The 24,269-nt window shown below is 41.4% G+C and overlaps 1 protein-coding gene across 3 annotated transcripts in view; it reads left to right on the forward strand.

The window, feature by feature from the left end:
• The window catches only part of LOC115103968 (serine/threonine-protein kinase MARK1-like), an 86,793-nt gene that overhangs the window by 48,815 nt on the left and 13,709 nt on the right, over positions 1 to 24,269 (forward strand). For all 3 annotated transcript variants that reach the window (XM_065006379.1, XM_029625046.2, XM_029625047.2), the window contains exons 4-10: positions 4,787 to 4,835; positions 9,044 to 9,109; positions 9,579 to 9,649; positions 11,788 to 11,844; positions 12,073 to 12,309; positions 23,444 to 23,563; positions 23,939 to 24,038. In XM_065006379.1, the coding sequence (XP_064862451.1) occupies positions 4,787 to 4,835; positions 9,044 to 9,109; positions 9,579 to 9,649; positions 11,788 to 11,844; positions 12,073 to 12,309; positions 23,444 to 23,563; positions 23,939 to 24,038 (700 nt within the window). The remainder of the gene's footprint in view (positions 1 to 4,786; positions 4,836 to 9,043; positions 9,110 to 9,578; positions 9,650 to 11,787; positions 11,845 to 12,072; positions 12,310 to 23,443; positions 23,564 to 23,938; positions 24,039 to 24,269) is intronic.

Consider the following 24,269-nt stretch of genomic DNA (forward strand, 5'->3'; position numbering starts at 1 on the left):
TGTACAGTTGACACTTAAGTATATTTAAAACCAAATACTTTTTGACTTTCACTCAAGTATTGTTTTACTGGGTGACTTTCGCTTTTACCTTAATCGAAAATGACTCAAGTATCTTTTACTCAAGTAGGACGATTGGGTACTTTTCCCACCACTCCCATTTGGGATGCAGACAATTAGTGTGGCAAGGTATACCGGTACCACGGTAATATCACGGAACCAAAACGTCATGATACTTATGGTACCAACATTTTTGAATACTGTAGTACCATTTCATATGATACTACCAAATTGTTGGGCCCTACCGATTTAAAGAACCCTCTACTGCCTCTTTATAAAATGTTTATTAAGTCAGTTTTGCATCTCAGTGCAAGAGACGTCACTACAGTCCCTGGTTCGAATACAGGCTGTATCACATCCGGCTGTGATTGGGAGTCCCATAGGGCTGCGCACAATTGGCCCAGTGTCGTCTGGCAGTCATTGGAAATAAGAATTTGTGCTTAACGGACTTGCCTAGTTAAAAACAGGTTACACACACACACCCACCCTCCACACTGACCAAAAAGTAATTTTGTTGGCATTTACGCATGTCCCACTACCAGTAAAACATAATCAAAACCTATTTCTCTCACTTACTTGCTGTTCCGTTGTTTCATTCTCAACCAGGATTTCTATGGAATGCCGCTTGGGTCTTTGCGTGTCAAAAAAGATACACGTAAAATAACACGACATAATCTGTTTCAGTAGCTATAGGTAGCTAGCTAACTATATAGCTAGGTGTCATCTAAAATAATCCTAATTTACAAGACAGTTCTTATTTGATTAATGGTGGTCGGACCCATCTGTGAAGCTTGCCTCAATAAGGATTAGCCACAATAGTGGACTTTGCGGTTAGCTTGCAAAATAAAAGTATGGCATAATTACACTATTTGTATAGATTTGCATCACTATCAATTACTTTTAATTTGAAGGCAAACTGCAAATTCCACTTGTGCCTAATCCTTATTGTGGCTAACTTCACAACACGGTCCAGTCGAGCCTCACTAGCCAGATGAAGCTAGCTGGTTGCTTATAACAGAAGCTTTGGGCAACAGGGTTAATTAGCTGGCTAGTTATTTGTTTTCATGAACTGAAGTGCAATTTCAATAGGCAAACAACAATACTTACTCAACAAGGATTCCTAAGAATAATGAAAATGACTGCAGTTTCTACTGGTCATTGTTTGCAGGCTGGTTGTACTGTTGCTAGCTAGGTACCAAGCTAAAGCTAGCTACCCCAGAAGTTGCGGTCAAACAAATGATGCTTTATTACTAATGTGGTATTGTAAACACATCGTTCGTGGCCGGTGTTTGCTGACCTTTTTTTTTTTTTTTTTACAGCTTTGACAGTGCTACTGTATCTTTTGACACGCAAAGACCCAAACGGTGTTCCATAGTATGTCCATAGTATATTACTGTGTAACTCCGGTAGGGCAACGTCTGAAAAATAGCACACTTGGTAGTGTGTACCGGCGCTTGACCAGTCGGCGAAAGCCAACATCACCCACGACAGAGAACGGTTGATTGTCAAGGGCAATGAATTCCATTATCTTGGCTTTAATGCATTTCACCTTTGAGTTGTCTCGCTGAAATGTTCTTACTCTTTCAAATGACTGCTCGACTTGTTGATTCCTCGATCCACACAGCAGACATTGTGTGGGCTAGGTTAGTAATGATGTGTTGCACGTGTAGCGCAAAATTTTACGTGCCGTTATTACGTCATGTACCTCAATCAAATACCTCAATCTTACATCCGCTGATATCTCAAAGTGCTGTACAGAAACCCAGCCTAAACCCCCAAACAGCAAGCAATGCAGGTGTAGAAGCACGGTGGCTAGGAAAAACTCCCTACAAAGTCCAGAGCCAAGGAAGAAGTCTAGAGAGGAACCAGGCTATGAGGGGTGGCCAGTCCTCTTCTGGCTGTGCCGGGTGGAGATTATAACAGAATATGGCCAAGCTGTTCAAATGTTCATAGATATCCAGCAGGGTCAAATAACAATCATCACAGTGGTTGTTGAGGGTGCAACAGGTCAGCACCTCAGGAGTAAATGGCAGTTGGCTTTTCATAGTCAATCATTCAGAGTATCTCTACCGCTGTCTCTAGAGAGTTGAAAACAGCAGGTCTGGGACAGGGAGCACATCCGGTGAACAGGTCAGGGTTCCATAGCCACAGGCAGAAGAGTTGAATCTGGAGCAGCAGCACAGCCAGGTGGACTGGACAGCAAGGAGTCATCAGGCCAGGTAGTCCTGAGGTCCTCCGAGAGAGGAAAGAGCGAGCAAAAGAGAGAATTTAGAGACTGCATACTTAAATTCACACAGGACACGGGATAAGACATGAGAAATACTCCAGATATAACAGACTGACCCTAGCCCCCCGACACAAACTACTGCAGCATGGAGACTGAGACAGGAGGGGTCAGGAGACACTGTGGGCCCCATCCGACGATACCCCCGGACAGGGCCAGACAGGCAGGATATAACCCCACCCACATTGTCAAAGCACAGCCCCCACACCACTAGAGGGATATCTTCAACCACCAACTTACAAGGCCGAGTATAGCCCACAAAGCTCTCCACCACGGCACAACCCAAGTGGTTATATACGTTAAATAGGAATGCACAGTAGCTTTGACATCGGTTTTTAACATCGCATCAGCCGATTCCGATATGTTCACCGATATATCGTGCATCCCTACTCGCGATATTCCCCCTCAGGAGACTGAAAAGATTTGGCATGTGTCCTCAGATCCTCAAAAGGTATGGCAACTGCTCGGCCTCCGACTGCAAGGCACTACAGAGTGTAGTGCGTACGGCCCAGTACATCACTGGGGCCAAGCTTCCTGCCATCCAGGGCCTCCACACCAGGCAGTGTCAGGGGAAGGCCCTAAAAATGGTCAAATCTCCAGCCACCCTAGTCATAGACGGTTCTCTCTGCTACTGCACGGTAAGCGGTACCGGAGCGCTAAGTCTAGGTGAGGCTTCTAAGAGGCTTCTAAACAGATTCTACCCCCAAGCCATAAGACTCCCGAACATCTAATCAAACCCAGACTATTTACATTGCCCCCCCTCCCCTTCTTTTACACTGCTGCTACTCTCTGTTATCATCTATGCATAGTCACTTTAATAACTCTACCTACATGTAGATATTACCTCAACTAACCGGTGCCCCCGCACATTGACTCTGTACTTGTACCCCCCCGTATATAGTCTCGCTATTGTTATTTTACTACTGCTCTTTAATTACTTGTTACTTTTAGATTTATTCTTATCTGTATTTTTTGTTTTTACTGCATTTTTGGTTAGGGGCTCGTAAGTAAGCATTTCACTAAGATCTACACCTGTTGTATTCCGGGCATGTGACCTAATCAAATTGTATTTTATTTATCGTGATACTTGACTTGGTGTTTTGTTTTGTTAGCTAAATGTTGGTAACTTGACCACTACAGACAATGTGGCAGAGTACTGGTCCTCGTTCGCCCTCTGGGAGAGGAGGGAGTCGGGAGGAGCGGACAGGCAGCCAAAACATGTTACAGCACCCTGTCACCGCTTGACAGAGGCTGCCTAATCACACGGGTAACGGTGCGTCACAGGGACTGTTGCCGCGTGGACCCCATTAGCCCTTATGGAAGTCTGTCAATCACACACAGTAAGCGCACGCACACTATTAATTCACTCACTTTAACACACACACAGTACACCCACACTCGGTTGTCCATCTATGAAGCAGTGACTAATTCGCTGCGCACATGAGCAGTCAAAGATGAAAATGCCTAATGTTCTACTCCACTTCAGCAGGCATGTCAATCATCTCTCCAGCTCTCTTTAAAGCCCGTATTCTAGTTACACTTCTGGAAAATGTCTGTGGACTTGTTGGGTAACATTCAGCTATCGTTCTGTTATTGTTGGAATAAAAGGGGCAGTCCAGTGGTTCGACAATTAGGTGTCACAGCAGCTGCCCAGCAACGGTACACCTTAAACCAGGGATCATCAACTAGATTCAGCCGCAGGCCGATCTTTTCTTGAGAGGATGGTTAGGGGGCCGGAACATAATTACAAATCATTTGTACACTGCAAATTGACTGCAAGAAGCCCAAACAGATATATAATAATTTCAAACCTTGCTTGCATTTGCATACGATCACAAATACAGTATCTCTCTAATATGTGTGGGAACAATTTTCCAAAATTAAAATCACTTAGAACTGATTTGCTGGTGTTGTTTTTTGTCTTTTGTGTCCATCAATAATAACTTGTGTGGCCAAAAAAAAATCACCCGCGGCCCAAATTCTGCCGGCGAGCCGCAAGTTGGGGAACTCTGCCCTAAACTATTTATAACAGATGTTTAATCTTGGTGTTGTACCCTGAAATGCTCATGTTGTTCATCTGAAACATCTGTTCAATGCAGCTGCATTGTCATCCAAAACACACTGATGCAACTGCTCGATGATCTGAATGTGGCCCTGTTGTGTTGGGCTTTTTTAAACGTCAGTGAAGCTCTTGAACACTCACAGTACCAACAATTATCATCAGGAGATGACAATCATATGCTCCAGTCATTCCTGTCAAGATACAAATCCAGCTTCTGTGCAAGAAGACAAAGTATTATCTTATTTCACTTTCAAAACTGATTTTGTTCTTGGTTATTTTGTTTCCTTGATTTCCGTGATGAAAATGACGAATGATCCCTGGCAGTGTGTTTGATTGCAGGAGATTATGATTGTAGATGGCATCTTTCTCTCTTCTTTTCACAGCTCTTTCGTGAAGTCAGGATCATGAAGATCTTGAATCACCCCAATATAGGTAAGACCAACCAACACATCTATTCTATCCTTACAATGCAAGTTATTTTCAAAAGCAATGCAAGTGTGAAACGAGATTGTACCGTATTAATACTAACACTACCATATTACTACCACTTCACACGACTTCTTTCAAACCTATTGTACAACATCCAATTCATTTGTATCCATTTCTTTCCATACTCTGTGACGTGGACAGTTTTGAGAACAGAGCTATCAAAAAAACAAATGAAATATCACCCGAAGATTTTTTTAAATTTAACTAGGCAAACAAATTCTTATTTACAATGACTGCCTACCCCGGCTAAACCCTAACCTGGGCCTGTTGTGCTCCGCCCCATGGGACTCTTGATCACGGCCGGTTGTGATACAGCCTTGAATCGAACCAGGGTGTGTAGTGACACCTCAAGCACTGAGATGCAGTGACATAGACCGCTGCGCCAGCTCGGGAGACTTGGCCTAGGATAAGTACATGTATGCGTTGTCTTCCTATTAATGTCTTTATGCTACTTCTTGTCCAGAGCAAAACATTTGCCTCTATCAATGGGACTTGCCAGGTTAGATAAAGGATACATCAAATAAAAAGAATGACAAACTAATAACAAGAGAACTTGATGGAAAGCGATGCGGCATTCCAGGATGAAACGGCATTCCGGGATGTGGCTGTGCAGTGACAACTAGGGAAAAGGGAGCCGGCAGTCCTTATTAGTATGATTTGTTTTCAACCGGATCCCATTCCGGTTGACTTTGACATGCTCCTTTTCTGGGCCGGCCCATTCCGGCTAGCCAGCGGATGGTCGGAAGTACTCCCATAAAACATATTTTGGACTGGGGGATGGCTTCATTAAGACCCTGGGCCTGGGAATGATTACACAATACACACGCACACACACACACTTCAAGGCAAGGGCAGAGATTTATCTGAAGGTAACCAGTGTCACTTAAAAAAAACAGACTCGCCAAGTTGCTTTTTTTACAACCCATTATTCACCAACAGATACAATTTCTTTCAGCCATAACTGGCATGTACTGTCTTTCTGTTTTTGGGTTTCCAATCATGGTAATGTCTGCAGTACCTTTTTATTGTTGTTCAATTTAGGCTGATGAATCCCATTTTTAGAACTAATCCAAATCTAACGCATCTGACCTCCTGACCTGATGGGAACAGGTTGAAGCAGTAGTTGAGTGGTAGCCTGAGCGCCAGTCTGTTTTAGCGATCATGCCAGCTCTTTGTCACGCATTATGTCAAACATGTTTGGCTTGACAATGACAGCTATGTAGTTGCTAAGAGCACAAACAGATCTGGGACCAGGCTAGATGAGTGGATGGGCAGGGCTGACAATTATTAGGGTGGCTTTGCTCTCGATAGCTGGCTTATTGTTTTAGGTGGGATAGTTTAGGGTGGGTTGTGCAGGCAGTCGCTGATATTGAATCTTAGGCCATCTTCTGCCATTGTGGCCTTGAGCAGGGCACTTAGGTTCTAAACTGCTCCTGGGATGTGCATATGGGGTTTTGAGGAATTTGAATAAAGAAGGAGACAAAGCTGTTTCCTTAAGACAATGGACAATTAAAGTAATCGTCATTATATTTTAATAGTCAGGTCAATTTGACTTGAGTCCAACCCTGATCAAATCTTCAGTCTCTTACTACCTTTCTCTTTTCCCGTTCTATGCCCAGAGTAATGAAATGCGTGTGACAGGAAGGGGGTCATTTCATTCCTTTACATGTTGAAACAGACTCAGCGTGCTGGTCTCCACTAGAGGTCGACCGATTAATTAGGGCCGATTTCAAGTTTTCATAACAATCGGTAATCTGCATTTTTTTGGACGCTGATTACATTGCACTCCACGAGGAGACTGAATGGCAGGCTGACTTCCTGTTATGCGAGTGCAGCAAGAAGCCAAGGTAAGGTGCTAGCTAGCATTAAACTTATCTTGTAAAAAAAAAAAAAATCTTAACATAAGCACTAGTTAACTACACATTGTTGATGATATTACTAGTTGATCTAGCTTGTTCTGCGTTGCATAATATCGACGCGGTGCTTGGTAATTTTTCAACGAATCACAGTCTACTTCGCCAAACGGGTGATGATTTAACAAGCACATTCGCAAAACAAACACTGTTGTTGCACCAATGTGTACCTAAACATCAATGCCTTTCTTTAAAATCAATACACAAGTATATATTTTTAAACCTGCATATTTAGTTAATATTGCCTGCTAAACATTATTTTCTTTTAACTAGGGAAATTGTGTCACTTCTCTTGCGTTCAGTGAAAGCAGAGTCAGGGTATATGCAACAGTTTGGGCCGCCTGGCTCGTTGAAAACTGTGCGAAGATCTTTTCTTCCTAACAAAGACCGTAATTAATTTGCCAGAATTGTACATAATTATGACATAACATTGAAGGTTGTGCAATGTAACAGCAATATTTAGACTAAGGGATGCCGCCCGTTAGTTAAATACAGAACGGTTCTGTATTTCACTGAAAAAATAAACGTTTTATTTTTTAAATGATAGTTTCCAGATTTGACCATATTAATGACCTAAGGCTTGTATTTCTGTGTGTTATGTTATAATTAAGTCTGAGTTGATAGAGTAGTCTGATTGAGCAGTGGTAGGCAGCAGCAGGCTTGTAAGCATTCATTCAAACAGCACTTTCGTACATTTGCCAGCAGCTCTTCGCTGTTCTTCAAGCGTTGAGCTGTTTATGACTTCAAGCCTATCAACTCCCGAGATTAGGCTGGTGTAACCGATGTGAAATGGCTAGCTAGTTAGCGGGGTGTGCGCTAATAGCGCTTCGATCGGTGACGTCACTCGCCCTGAGACCTTGAAGTAGTTGTTCCCCTTGCTCTGCAAGGGCCGCGGCTTTTGTGGAGCGATGGGTAACAATGCTTCGAGGGTGGTTGTTGTCGTTGTGTTCCTGGTTCGAGCCCAGGGAGGAGCGAGGAGAGGGACGGAAGCTATACTGTTACACTGGCAATACTATAGTGCCTATAAGAACATCAAATAGTCAAAGGTATATGAAATACAAATGGTATAGAGAGAAATAGTCCTATAATTCCTATAATAACTACAACTTAAAACTTCTTACCTGGGAATTTTGACTCATTTTAAAAGGAACCACCAGCTTTCATATGTTCTGCGCAAGGAACTTAAACGTTAGCTTTTTTACATGGCACATATTGCACTTTTACTTCCTTTTACTTCCAAACACTTTGTTTTTGCATTATTTAAACCAAATGGAACATGTTTCATTGTTTCATTAAAATGTATTTGTCTGTGGCATGTGTCTAAGTCAAAAGCATCCACACACACATGATACCCCCCACATGTGTGTGCGCGCGTTTGAAAGAGCCTTTATGCATCCAGAGCAATGAGAAATTAATCACTTTCTTTGTACAAATCATGGCTTTGTTTTTTTTTTCATATACACAAAAAGCTTATTTCTCTCAAATGTTGTGCACAAATTTGTTTACATCCCTTTGTTCCCATCCCTTTGTTTGTGAGCATTTCTCCTTTGCCTTTGTGGCATATCAAGAAGCTGATTAAACAGCATGATCATTACACAGGTGCACCTTGTGCTGGGGACAATAAAAGGCCACTTTAAAATGTATAGTTTTGATACACAATACCACAGATGTCTCAAGTTTTGAGGGAGCGTGCAATTGGCATGCTGACTGCAGGAATGTCCACCAGAGCTGTTGCCAGAGAATTTAATGTTAATTTATCTACCATAAGCCACCTCCAATGTCGTTTTAGAGAACTTGGAAGTACATCCAACTGGCCTCACAACCGCAGGCCATGTGTAACCACACCAGCCCAGTACTTCCACATACGGCTTCTTCACCTGCAGGAGTATTTCTGTCTGTAATAAAGCCCTTTTGTTATAAAAACACATTCTTATTGGCTGGTTCTGGCTCCCCAGTGGGTGGGACCTATGCCCTCCAAGGTCAACCAATGGCCGAGTGTGTGCATCCCTGCCAAGTCATGTGAGATCCATAGATGAAGGCCTAATTCATTAATTTAAATTGACTGATTACCTTATATGAACTGTAACTCAGTAAAATCTTTGAAATTGTTGCATGTTGCGTTTATATTTTTGTTCGGTATAGATGCACCCTTTTTGTTTGTCAGCTAGTAGTTGACAGGATGTGTTGTCCTCATTGGCTGTCTTCACTCATCCACTATTTCTCTCCTTTTCTCTCCAGTTAAATTGTTTGAAGTCATTGAGACTGAGAAGACACTTTATTTGATAATGGAGTACGCCAGTGGTGGTGAGTATGAACAAAATAATGATTGAATCTAAAATGACTGTCTTAATTATAATGCTTCCCCCCCATGCACAGTATTTTATTGGGCAAGTGATACATGTTTTGACCATGATTGTCTTTTCCCGGTTCAGTAAGCACACATTCTCTTTTTTTTGAGACATTAGTATATTTTGTCTGCACCTTAAAGAGTAACTGTACTAGCACATTGGCAGACAACTCCCAGGTATTGGAGAGCCGCATTGTGTGCAGGCTTTTTATTCTACATCAGCTAAGACGCCAAATTATTCATATTATTCTGGTACAAACTGAAGATTTGCTGATGACTTGAATCAGGTGTGTTAGAGATGGCCTGGAACAAAAGCCTGCAGACCTGCGGCTCTACAGGACTGGAGCTGCCAAAGCTTTTTGGTTTGCAGTAGATGTTTCCTCCCTCACTCCAGACCTCGCTCTTTCTTTCTCTCGACCTGTCCAGGTGAGGTATTTGACTACTTAGTTGCACATGGAAGGATGAAGGAAAAGGAGGCTCGGGCCAAGTTTCGCCAGGTGAGTTACTGCTAACACTCAGTCACACACAACTGCAGACTCACATGGACACGGACACACTCCAGCAAGCAAACATACACTTACACACAGAGTATAGCGATACAAGTGCGTGCGTGCGCACACACACTGCTGAAAACCACTGTGTGAAGAGGTGCAGTGATGTCACCAGACATATCCTCTGTCATCCAGTGGAGAGGGAGGAAAGAAAGGCACTGCAGGAGACGGGTCCGTGCTCTGAATAAATATATGAGCTAATGACCTCCTGGGAACAGACGGTGCGTGTATGACTGCATTTATGTTCCATGTTCTACAGGAAAAGGGGGGATACCTAGTCAGTTGTACAACTGAATGCCTTCAACTGAAATGCGTCTTCCACATTTAAGCCAACCCCTCTGAATCAGAGAGGTGCAGGGGGCTACCTTAATTGGCATCCACGTCATCGGCGCCGGCTGTCTATTAGGGTGTGTGTCATGCCACTGAGTCCTACAGGCGAGGTTGGGCATGTCTCTTACAGTTTGTGTGTATTCTACAAGCCAGGCAGTGTGTGAGTTGATAACATCTCAATAAAGTATGTGTGTCTGCGAGCGTGTGTGTGTGCTCATGAAATTCCCATATCTGTTACTCAGCACGAACAGACCTCATGCTGATTCACCAAGCAGAAATACAGAACATCATTAGAAGTACTTTATTACTCCCCTAGTGTACTTCTCTGTCAACCCACACTGTGTTTTGGCATCGCAGCATCCTTGCATGACTAAGTGAAAATTTGACTTAAGCGGATTCCCCTTAAGTATATAAGGTTAGTCAATGGCCCCGTCTAGAAACAAGGGACTAGGCCTTTCCTCTAGACTCTAGTGGTAGTCCTTAAGCATAGCAGAATCCTTTTATGAAGTGTCTCTCCCAAGTATATAAGGTTTGTGTTGGTCAATGGCCCTGTCCAGAAACAACCCCTAGCCCTATCCACTACCCACCACATTTGTAGATCTGAAGCAATTGGATAGGGTGTAAGGAACATGGCAAAAAATTCAGAGCGCAAGGTCAATCTATTACTATATTGCTGACCCCTATCCAGTCCTTTCAGATCTACCTAGGAGTCTATATAGAATTGCACAAAAAGTCTAAACTGTTCATTCATTTGAATGGTGCAAATGTCTAACCTTTTCTTTGCATCCTTCCTTTACCTCTCCTTTGAGCTAACTGTAAGGTGACCAGATGTCCCCAATTTCCGGGACAGTCCCCGATTCTGGTAACCTGTCCCTGGAAATGTCCCCGATTAGCCCTCAAAGAAAAAAGCAACCCAGAAGTTAAAATGAGTCTGATATTTAAATAATCAAACACTGTATCCAATCAGATTTGCATGTAAAAATGCTGTCTTTCACTGTAGCCAACTCGTTTACCTTTTTATGTTAATATTTATCAGTGATAACCTATATTGTAACCACCGCATGAACGACCGTGCCTCCAACAGCATAGCTACCAAACTTGGGTGATAGGCTACGATTAAGAACTGTAGAGGGGTAATCCATTTTTTGCGCAGCTAAAATCTGCTCACCTAAGCTAACAGATCAGTTCCCATATTATGTGTCTCAGAATAGGACTGCTGATCAAGGATCTGCTTTTTTGGATCGTTATGAGATAAGATGGACCGAGGGGACCGGATCCTAGGTCAGCATTCCTACTCTGGACATACTTTATGAATTCAGCCCTGGCAAATATGTGTTGTCCTATCCAGTCTTGTCAGAATTGATGTAGCGTTAGCATACCTCGAGGGAGGAAGGATGACTTATCTATGTAGCATTCAAACAGAGTACCCTATCTCTGACTGATGAGATATTTGATTAGCCTTATTGCAAGGAGGCTAATGCAATCCAACCTCTGCTAGGAATGGGGACTAATTCATTTGTAGCGTAGCATAGCTTAGCGGCTAATGTTGACTAGCTGTAGAGATTCATTAGCCGTCAGTAGAGCGATTGCGTAGCGGCTAAATCTACCATTGAGATTTGTTAGCTTAGCTCGGTAATTTGTTGATTTAGTTAAATCAAGTGTGTTAATGCTGGGGTAGAAATGTACAGACTGAGAGACCCCTAGGAATGGATTGGGAAAAAATGGTCCCCCTCCAACAGAATTTTCTCTTTCAGATTGTCTCTGCAGTGCAGTATTGCCATCAGAAGAGGATCGTCCACAGGGATCTGAAGGTGAAAACCAATACCATACATGCTGCTGTAGCATTGGAACTTTACGCCATCAAGGATCTCACACACACAGTGACTCACTGTCTGAGTGTGTCTGAGTAGACATTGATCGATACAGATTGAGAGACAGACACTCAGACTCTTTCTCTCTCGATCACTGTATATCCGTCTTTCTGTCTGCTGTGTCTCTCGTATACAGATACTCACCCCCCTCTTCCAATCTCAAATCAGGCTGAGAACCTACTCCTGGACGCAGACATGAACATCAAGATTGCAGACTTCGGCTTTAGCAACGAGTTTACCCTAGGCAGTAAGCTGGACACGTTTTGCGGCTCCCCGCCCTACGCTGCCCCAGAGCTGTTCCAGGGGAAGAAGTATGACGGGCCCGAGGTGGACGTCTGGAGCCTGGGGGTCATACTGTACACACTTGTCAGCGGCTCACTGCCCTTTGATGGACAGAATCTAAAGGTGTGTATGGTGGGGGGTGGTTGTGTGTGTGGATTTTGGGGGATATTCTGTATGGAACCTATGGGTCATAATGTTATAGGTATTGGTTGAAGCTCAGTGTTAAATTCCAATATGACACCAATCTCGATAAAAATTCACAAATCGACTTTATTGGAGGTACACAACACACTCCGCGCCTTTTTCGTCATGAGCATTTTTTTAACAGGGTCATTAGCAATTGAGTTATAGGAGTATTTGTTGTGTCTACCTAGCTAAAATTCTGGACGTCAGATTAAAATGAGACTAACGAATTGCAAAAATCGCTGAAGTTGGAGACTTATCTCCCTCACCAACTTCAAACATCAGCTATCCGAGCAGCTAACCGATCGCTGCAGCTGTACATAGTCTATTGGTAAATAGCCCATCCATTTTCACCTACCTCATCCCCATACTGTTTTTATTTATTTACTTTTCTGCTCTTTTGTACACCAATATCTCTACCTGTACATGACCATCTGATCATTTATCACTCCAGTGTTAATCTGCAAAATTTTCATTATTCGCCTACCTCATGCCTTTTGCACACATTGTATATAGACCCCCCCCCCCCCTTTTTTTTCCTACTGTGTTATCGACTTGTTAATTGTTTACTCCATGTGTAACTCTGTGTTGTCTGTTCACACTGCTATGCTTTATCTTGGCCAGGTCGCAGTTGCAAATGAGAACTGGTTCTCAACTAGCCTACCTGGTTAAATAAAGGTGAAAAATAATAATAATAATAAATAGCATCCATAAAGTGACCCGTCCTTTAAGAAACAACGATGTGCTACCCTTTTGTAGCATTTCTGACAATGTTAACATATTTGTTTTTTGCCCAAATGCCGAGTTCGCTGGCTCGGTTGCTCGGCAACAACTCAGCTACTTGCACCATGCTGCCAGTCATAAGTGTATGCGAACAAACCTAGGCTACTGTATATAGCTAGCTATATGGTGGTATTCAAGCTGAGGTTAATTCATAAATGCAAGCAGATATTTTGGTTAGCTAGGAAGCTAACTAGCAAACATTAGCTTGCTTGTACAAAGTCCCGCAGCTAGCCTCTGAAGCCAGCCTACACTTGTCAGCTGAAAGCTAGCTAGCTAATGGACAGGCAAATAAAGGTAGCTGGCCAATGAATGTAGCTTTGATTAGCTAGGTAGGTAGCTCGCAATGTAATGTTAGACGAGAGCTAACGCTGGCTTTAGCCAAGTAAGGTTTTTCACATAAGAAAGTCATCATGTGTTAACTGCTGACCTAGACTCTTGCGTTTAATCGGAGCACAAAAAAATTGCTCAAATAAACTAGCGAACGTCCTTGGCTGCTATGAAAGCCAATTTAACTTTAACTAGCTAAGTAACTTAAGCCACCCGAAGACTAACGTTGGCTAACGTTGATGGCCAGATCATTCACCACAATATATCATACTTTCTTACGCAAAATATAAGTGGTTGGTTAATGTTACTTTGGGAAACCGCCAAGCTAATCACTTTCATTTGCATTGTACAGACCGAGCTACGGTAACGTTAAGACGAGGTAGCCAGATTTCAGACATGACAAACACTGCAGTTAGCTACGCTACATTTCCTCGACTAAGAACAACCAAGACCACAACACAAACCATAACAGAGAAAACAAATTGCTTTGTTAAGAAACAGTAAATTAGCTATGTTGAACCGCATACGCAAATGTACAGATAGCCTTGGAAAGTGCAACTGATGGTTAACAGCATCGCTGTTTCAAACACGTGTTGAATAAATTCCAGCTCTGGCATAAACTCCCTCTCCTGGCGTCTTTACATTTATAACCCAAATGAGTGCTGACTGATCAACAGTGTCAAATTACTTTTCAGTGTGTACACAAAATCCGAAATCGCCATACATAGTCGGGGCTCCACACACTGCACCAGGTTAAAATAACAACATCAGAATCATTGCTTGATTACATGACTGTGTGCCAGTTTAGTCTCATAGATTAGAAGCAACATACTAAATGTAAATCAAGGACACTGAAATTAGTATGGTATGTTACATTTGTTATGCTTACAAAAAACACAATTTTCCTATTTCTGAAGTTAATCTCTATTTTTGGTGTAAGTGGCATGTTTATAGAAGGGTCCGGACACTTTGTGTTGGTTTGTGATTTGGAATGTTTTTGAGAAATTTACCTCAGCCGCAATTCACTTCCTCATTGCTTGTTGAGCATTAATCGGTACACAACGATGAACAAAAGCTCAAAAAATACATTTTCTTTAAAACGGCATTGTTGGTTAAGGGCTTGTGAGTAAGCATTTCACTGTGACACGCTCTCAGTATATTTATGTAGATATTTCAGGCCAAGCGTGTCCTGTGGGCAGCACAGCTGGTAGAAGAAACATCTCGAGTCGCACAAAATTGATTATAACGTTGCAGATAAAGTTCGGAATGATACAATTTCATGTACAACATCTAAAGACCTGTATCACTATACTGTAATGAAACTGCAGGGAGCAGGTCTTGAACCCTCGACCTTCTAGTGCGCACGTTTATAAACCCCAGGGTCGTTACAATACTGAGAGCATGTCTGTTTCTAAAAGGACATGCATGCCCTGATTAGGGGTCTACCGATTATGATTTTTCAACACTGATACCGATTATTTGAAGGACACAAAAAAGCCGATACCGATTAATCGGCCAATTTTTAGAATGTATTTATAATAATGACAATTACAACAATACTGAATGAACACTTATTTTAACTTAATATAATACATCAATAAAATCAATTTAGCCTCAAATAAATAATGAAACATGTTCAATTTGGTTTAAATAATGCAAAAACAAAGTGTTGGAGAAGAATGTAAAAGTGCAATATGTGCCATGTAAAAAAGCTAACGTTTAAGTTCCTTGCTCAGAACATGAGAACATATGAAAGCTGGTGGTTCCTTTTAACATGAGTCTTCAATATTACCAAGTAAGAAGTTTTAGGTTGTAGTTATTATAGGAATTATAGGACTATTTCTCTCTATACCATTTGTATTTCATATACCTTTGACTATTGGATGTTCTTATAGGCACTTTAGTATTGCCAGTGTAACAGTATAGCTTCCGTCCCTCTCCTCACTCCTACCTGGGCTCGAACTAGGAACACATCGACAACAGCCACCCTCGAAGCGGCGTTACCCATGCAGAGCAAGGGGAACAACTACTCCAAGTCTCAGAGCGAGTGATGTTTGAAACGCTATTAGCGCGCACCCCGCTAACTAGTTAGCCATTTCACATCATATCGTTACACCAGCCTAATCTCAGGAGTTGATAGGCTTGAATTCATAAACAGCAGAGCTGCTGGCAAAACGCACGAAAGTGCTGTTTTAATGAATGCTTATGAGCCTGCTGGTGCCCACCATCGCTCAGTCAGACTGCTCTATCAAATCATAGACTTAATTATAACATAATAACACACAGAAATACAAGCCTTAGGTCATTAATATGGTCGAATCCGGAAACTATCATCTCGAAAACAAAACATTTATTCTTTCAGTGAAATACGGAACCGTTCTGTATTTTATCTAACGGGTGGCATCCATCAGTCTAAATATTCTTGTTACATTTCACAACCTTCAATGTTATGTCATAATTCCGTAAAATTCGGACAAATTAGTTCGCAATGAGCCAGGTGGCCCAAACTTGCATATACCCTGACTCTGCGTGCAATGAACGCAAGAGAAGTGACACAATTTCACCTGGTTAATATTGCCTGCTAACCTGGATTTATTTTACCTATATATATACACATGGTTGATGACATTACTAGTTTATCTAGCATGTCCTGCGTTGCATATAATCGATGCAGTGCACATTCGCGAAAAAGGACTGTCGTTGCTCCAACGTGTATCTAACCATAAACATCAATGCCTTTCTTAAAATCTATATATATATAGTATATATATATACTTCTCTGTATTGATTTTAAGAAAGGCATTGATGTTTATGGTTAGATACACGTTGGAGCAACGACAGTCCTTTTTCGCGAATGCGCACTGCATCGATTATATGCAACGCAGGACATGCTAGATAAACTAGTAATGTCATCAACCATGTGTAGTTATAACTAGTGATTATGATTGATTAAGTTTAATGCTAACTAGCAACTTACCTTGGCTTCTTACTGCATTCGCGTAACAATCGGGCTCCTCGTGAAGGGAGGTGGTTAGAGCGTTGGACTAGTTAACCGTAAGGTTGCAAGATTGAATCCCTGAGCTGACGAGGTACAAATCTGTTGTTCTTCCCCTGAACAAGGCAGTTAACCCTCTGTTCCTAGGCCGTCATTGAAAATAAGAATGTGTTCTTAACTGACTTACCTAGTTAAATAAAGATTGAATAAAGTTGTAAAAAAAAAAAAAAAACTTGAAATTGGCCCTAATTAATCGGCCATTCTGATTAATCGGTCAACCTCTAGCCCTGATACTGCACAATGAGAAATTGGGAAGTGAATCGCGAATAGTGTAAGTTTCTCAAAAACGAGCCATAACATCCCATATACATCAAAAATAGAGCTTTACTTCAGAAATATGACAATTTGACAATAACTAATTCTCAGTTATGGCAAAAACAAGGATGGTTTGCTGGGGTGGAAGGATAGGCATATAACGTGAATGTCTAGCAACCCAAAAGTTGAGTGTTCAAATCTCACCATGGACAACTTTAGCATTTTAGCTAATTACCAACTTTACTACTACTTACTACTTTTTAGCTACTTTTCAACTACTTAGCATGTTAGCTTGTCTGTAGAGCTTCAAGGCAGGATTGTGTCGAGACACAGATCTGGGGAAGGGTACCAAGAAATGTTTGCAGCAGGAAAGGTCCCCAAGAACACAATGGCCTCAATCATTCTTAAATGAAAGAAGTTTGGAACCACCATGACTCTTCCTAGAGCTACCCGCCCAGCAAAACTGAGCAATTGGGAGAGAAGAGCCTTGGTCAGGGAGGAGACCATGAGCCCGATGATCATTGACAAAGCTCAAGAGTTCCTCTGTGGAGATGGGAGAACCTTCCAGAACGACAACCATCTCTGCAGCACTACACCAATAAGGCCTTTATGGTAGAGTGGCCAGACGGAAGCCTCTCCTCAGTAGAAGGCACATGACAGCCCACTTGGAGTTTGCCAAAAGGGAACCTAAAGGACTCCAACCATGAGAAACAAGTTTCTCTGTAATATGCCAGGGAGATAGCAACAGTGTACATAAGAAAGTAATACTACATGTATGTTGTGTGGTAAGCTGTTAGTAGCCCATGTGCCTCATCCTAATAATTTGGTACCTTTCCCCCTCATAATTTAGCCTACTGTTCTGACTTGGTGGTACACATGTAGCCTGTAGCCTGTTTTAGAGAAATGTCATCATCGAATATTGTAAGACTAGTGTGTGCTTATATGCCCCCTTTATTTATCCTATGGTTCTGACATGGTGTACAGGGAGAATATTGTGAGGATGGCCCATGTTCTGAATTCTTTTTCAAAAGTGCTGAACAAATTGTTGTATTGACTACACTAACGGTCAAACATTTTAGAACACCTACTCATTCAAGGGTTTTTCTTTATTTTTACTATTTTCTATATTTTGAATAATAGTGAAGACATCAAAACTATGAAATAACACATATGGAATAATGTATTAACCAAAAAATTGTTAAATCTAAATATATTTTATATTTGAGATTCTTCAAATAGCCAACTTTTCCATGATGATAGCTTTGCACACTCTTGGATTTCCCTCAACCAGCTTCATGAGGTAGTCACCTGGAATGCCTTTCAATTAAAAATTAATTTGTGGAATTATTCTACTTAATGCGCTTGAGAAACTACAGTCCATCATTACTTTAAGACATGAAGGTCAGTCAATCCGGAACATTTCAAGAACTCTGACAGTTTCTTCAAGTGCAGTCGCAAAACCCATCAAGCGCTATAATGAAACTGGCTCTCATGAGGACCGCCACAGGAAAGGAAGACTCGGAGTTACCTCTGCTGCAGAGAATAAGTTAATTAGTTACCAGCCTCAGAAATTTCAGCCCAAATAAATGCTTCACTGAGTTCAAGTAACAGACGCAGCTCAACATCAACTATTCAGAGGAGAATGTGTGAATCAGGCCTTCATGGTAGAATTGCTGCAAAGAAACAACTACTTAACGACACCAATAAGAAGAGACTTGCTTGGTCCAAGAAACACGAGCAATGGACATTAGACCCGTGGAAATTTGTTCCAACCGCAGTGTCTTTGTGAGACCCAGTGTGGCTCAACGGATGATCTCCGCATGTGTATTTCCCACCGTAAAACAGGTGGTGTGGGGGTGCTTTGCTGGTGACACTGTCTGTGACTTATTTAAACATTCAAGGCACATTTAACCAGCACAGCATTCTATCACATTCTACCACAGTATTCTGTAACGATACCCCATCACATCTGGTTTGAGCTTAGTGTGACTATCATGTGTTTTTTGCAACAGGACAATGTCCAAACCAGCTTCACCTGGAATGCTTTCCAACAATCTTGGCGTTCCCACATATATTGAGTACTTGTTGACTGCTTTTCCTTCACTCTGCGGTCCAAACCATCTCAATTGGGTTTAGGTTGGGTGATTGTAGAGGCCAAGTCATCTGATGCAGTACTCCATCACTCTCCTTCTTGGTCAAATAACCCTTAAACAGCCTGAAGGTGTGTTTGGTCATTGCCCTGTTGAAGAGCGAGAAGAAAAAAAAGTGCCACTAAGCGTAAACCAGATGGGATTGGGTATTACTGCACAATGCTGTTGTAGCCATACTGGTTAAGTGGGCCTTATTCACCAACCAGTGTCCCCAGCAAAGCACCATCACACCACCTCCTCCATGCTTCACGGTGGGAACCACACATGCGGAGAGCATCCATTCCGCTACTCTGCGTCTCACAAAGATACGGTGGTTGGGACCCAAAAATCACAAATTTGGACTCATCAGACCAAAGGTCAGATTTCCACCAGTCTAATGTCCATTGCTTATGTTTCTTGACTCAAGCAAGTCTCTTCTTATTGGTGTCCTTTAGTAGAGGTTTCTTTGCAACAATTTGACCATGAAGGCCTGATTCACGCAGTCTCCTCTGAACAGTTGATGTTCATGTGTCTGTTCTTTGAACTCAGTGAAACATTTATGTGGGCTGTAATTGAGGCAGTTAACTCTAATGAACTTATCCTCTGCAGCAGAGGTAACTCTGGATCTTCCTTTCCTGTGTCTGTCCTCATGAGAGCCAGTTTCGTCATAGCGCTTGGTGGTTTTTGCGACTGCACTTGAAACTTTAAAAGTTCTTGAAATGTTCTGGATTGACTGACCTTCATGTCTTAAAGTAATGATGGACTGTCGTTTCTCTTTGCTTATTTGAGCTGTTCTTGCCATAATATGGACTTAAAGCTTTCTTCTGTGTACCACCCCTACCATGTCACAACACAACTGATTGGCTCAAACACAAGAAGGAAAGAAATTCCACAAATTAACTTTTAACAAGGCACACCTGTTAATTCAAATGCATTCCATCCAGATGACTACCTTATGAAGCTGGTTGAGAGAATGCCAAGAGTGTGCAAAGCTTTCAAGGCAAAGGGTGGCTATTTTGAAGAAGATCCTCAAATTATTTGTTTAACACTTTTTGGTTACTACATGATTCCATATGTTTTATTTCATAGTTTTGATATCTTCACTATTATTCTACAATGTAAAAATTAAGAAAAGCCCTCGAATGAGTAGGTGTCCAAACATTTTGTGGGGGTGTGTGTGTGTGTGTAATTATATAAATATTTGGGGGATTGGAAATGATGTAGACAATTACATTGATAGAAGCCACAATGTATTTGCAATATTAAAGCTTATCCACCTCCTTAAAATAATAATACATACCATATAAACACAACTTACTAAATGGAGTGTCTCGGATTTATGTACAGAATAATATGAAATGCTATTAGATCAGGTTGCAGCCTGCAGCAGCATTCAGTCAAAATAAAAAGGAAATTAGTCTTTACCTGATTAAATGAGTCTGTTTTCAACAAATCCACTGTTTTAGACTTGTATTTATCCAAGCAAGAGAAATAAATGTGCAATCACTATTGTGAGAATGAATAAAATAGTTTTGGAATGAACGCTTCCAGACATTTAAATGCTCTGTTTAAGTCAATGTGTTAAGAACAGAATTCAAAGTGTAATGGTTAAATTTAGCGCTTGTGGATCAGAACGTTTTTGGTTTGCCTCCCGGAGGAGATATGTTGACCGTTTTTTAGTTTAGTTTTGACAGGCCGCTCCCAACACATTGAGAACAGCCCATCCATATTTCACGCTCCTGTAGCCATCTAGCCAGCTACATTGTGTAGTCGCATAGTAAATATTTGCTTCAGTCGTTGTTTGTTGCTCTTGCCAATTTGCTTTGAGCAATGATCAGTAGAATTGAGCTGGGATCTTATCAATTAATACATTAAATACAACGCACAGCATCATTTCAAGAAGCTGATTAAACAGCATGATCATTACACAGGTGCAGCTTTCGCTGGGGACAATAAAATACCACTTTAAAATGTATAGTTTTATCACACAACACAATACCAAAATATGTCTCAACTGTTGAGGGAGTGTGCAATTGGCATGCTGACTGCAGGAATGTCCACCAGAGCACTTACCAGACACTTTAATGTTAATTTCTCTATCATAAGCCACCTCTAACGTTCTTTTAGGGAATTTGGCAGTACATCCAACTGGCCTCACAAACGCAGACCGTGTATGGCGTCATGTTGTTGAGCGGTTTACTGACATCATCATTGTGAACAGTGTGCCCCATGGTGGGGTTATGGTATGGGCAGGCATAAGCTACGGACAACAAACACAATTGCATTTTATCAATGGCAATTTGAATTACAGGTCGAACGATTAATTAGGGCTGATTTCAAGTTTTCATAATAATTGGTAATCAACCATTTTGGACGCCGATTATGGCCGATTTACATTGCAATCCATGAGGAAACTGTGTGGCAGGCTGATCACCTGTTACGCGAGTGCAGCGTCAGAAGGACCTTGTGGCTGCAATGAGTATGTTGCTAGCTAGCATTAAACTTATCTTATGAAAAACAATCAATCTTCACATAATCACGTTAACTACACATGATTGATGATATTACTAGGTTAACTAGCTTGTCCTGCGTTGCATATAATCAATGCGGTGCCTGTTAAATTATCATCAATTCACAGCCTAATTCAACTTCGCCAAACGGGTGATTTTAAAAAATCTATATAAATTATTACTTTTGTTTTTACCTTTTATTTAACTAGGCAAGTCAGTTAAGAACACATTCTTATTTTCAATGACGGCCTAGGAACAGTGGGTTAACTGCCTTGTTCAGGGGCAGAATGACAGATTTTTTACCTTGTCAGCTCCGGAATTCGATCTTGCAACCTTTCGGTTACTAGTCCAACGCTCTAACCACTAGGTTACCTTCCGCCTCATGATTTAACAAAAGCATATTCGCAATAAAAGCACATTCGTTGCACAAATGTACCTAACCATAAACATCAATGCCTTTCTTAAAGTCAATACATAGAATTATATATTTTTTAACCTGCATAATTTGGTCAAATAAAAGCATGTTGGCAGGCAATATTAACTAGGGAAATTGTGTCAGTGCAAGCTGAGTCCGGGTATATGCAACCGTTTGGGCCGCCTGGCTTGTTGCAACCTGTGTTTCTTCCTAACAAAGACGGTAATTAATTTGCCAGAATTATACATAATTATGACATAACATTGAAGGATGTGCAATGTAACCGCAATATAGACTTAGGGTTGCCATCCGTTAGATAAAATACGGAACTGTTCCGTATTTCACTGAAAGAATAAACGTTTTGTTTTCGAAATTATAGTTTCCGGATTTGACCATATTAATGACCAAATGCTTGTGTTTCTGCATGTTATTATGTTATAATTAAGTCTATGATTTGATAGAGCAGTCTGACTGAGCGGTAGTAGGCAGCAGCAGGCTTGTAAGCATTCATTCAAACAGCACTTTCCTGCGTTTGCCAGCAGCTCTTCGCAATGCTTGAAACGCAGTGCTGTTTATTACTTCAAGCCTCAACTCCCGAGGTTAGGCTGGCAATACTAAAGTGCCTATAAGAACATCCAATTGTCAAAGGTATATGAAATACAAATGGTATAGAGAAAAATAGTCAACGCGTCATAATTCCTATAATAACTACAACCTAAAACTTCTTAACTGGGAATATTGAACCACCAGCTTTCATATGTTATGAGCAAGGAACTTAAACTTGAGCTTTTTTACATGGCACATATTGCACTTTTACTTTCTTCACCACACTGTGTTTTTGCGTTATAAATTACGGTATTGTGAAAGCACCTCCTCTAAGACTATGAATCAGGCTGTTTGAGGACGTATGAATCCGAAGCAACCTGCCTACACATAGCTACTGTAGTAGGTCAAAGCTGTGTGCTAGAAAACCTTGGTATAGCATGGATGGAATAGGCATTGTGGTGCTCATGTGAATTTCCTTTTTCGGCTTCCGACCAATGCCTATTCTCCCTTTTTTTTTTTTTTTTTTTTTTTGATAGGCCAATATACTTGATTGTGTGGTGGGGCATGGTATGGATGTATGGACCAGATGTAAGGATAAAGCGAGATGGACGATAGTCTGGAGGTCATCCTTTATGCCCTTTGATTCTCCCAAGGGGAGGTGTGTGTGGAGACACTTATTTCTGATGTGGAACACATCATTCTCCTTCAGTTGCTACCGTAGTCAAATACTGCTGTTTCAGTTGTTCCACAGTTCTCATTGCTAGAAAGTTTTTTTGTCACACTTAAAGTTACGTAGGCCTTATACAGTACTGCAAAACAAAACACTGTTTTTGGCCACACTATTTGACATGGTCCAATTACATATTTAACATTTTCATGCCAAATAAAGTGTTGTGGTAGTCTTTCTCTTCCTTTGGCCAAAAAGTCTCATCCACTGTTATTGTTAATTGTCCTGTGTAGGAGCTGAGAGAGAATGCTAAGAGGGAAGTATCGTATTCCTTTCTACATGTCTAGAGACTAAACCAAAACCTCTACTCTCTATGTCCCTCCATAGGAGCTGAGAGAGCGAGTGCTGCGAGGGAAGTATCGTATTCCGTTCTACATGTCTACAGACTGTGAAAACCTGCTGAAGAAACTGTTGGTGCTCAACCCTGGCAAACGGAGCAGCCTGGAGGTAAGAGTGTGCGAGCAACACACACTGACACATACGCGAATGTACAGTCACGCACACATGCATGGAAACACGCTTATAGACTCAAACACATACCACATGTGCATGCTCATACAGACATGTAGATATAGAAATCTCTAGTTCACGTCTACACTTTGATTTCATGGAACTAAAGATGACATGTTAATCAGATGGCTTCTAGACGCTGGAACACTTTGATGTGATGCTCAGTTTTTTTTTTCTACATCTTACTAAATCCAACTTGAGCATACAGATGTACAAAGTATCATGTATTTCACTATGCTGAAGCTGTTTAGTCCTCTCTATCTTTGTCTCTCTTTGTCCATTGGTCCATCTAACTGTCTGTCTGCCCCTCAGCAAATCATGAGAGACCGCTGGATGAACGTGGGCCATGAGGAGGAGGAGCTGAAGCCCCATCAGGAACCAGAACCCGACTGGAACGACACCAAACGGATAGGTCAGTCACACACGCCCAATATCATAAAAGTCTGATTGGATTCTCTCCCTTCCTCACTTATGGGCTGTTTTGTAACACGCTATATTTTATGAAAAATATCAATTCCATGCCACAATATGATAAAATACAATAATGTTATTATTCTTAAGGGAACTTCAGGTGTTACATTATATTACTACCCTTTTCATGCCATTCATTCATTGTGTTATGTTCCCTCCTCTCTCCCTACAG

This window comes from Oncorhynchus nerka, linkage group LG21, assembly GCF_034236695.1.
Source record: "Oncorhynchus nerka isolate Pitt River linkage group LG21, Oner_Uvic_2.0, whole genome shotgun sequence".
Lineage (NCBI taxonomy): Eukaryota > Metazoa > Chordata > Actinopteri > Salmoniformes > Salmonidae > Oncorhynchus > Oncorhynchus nerka.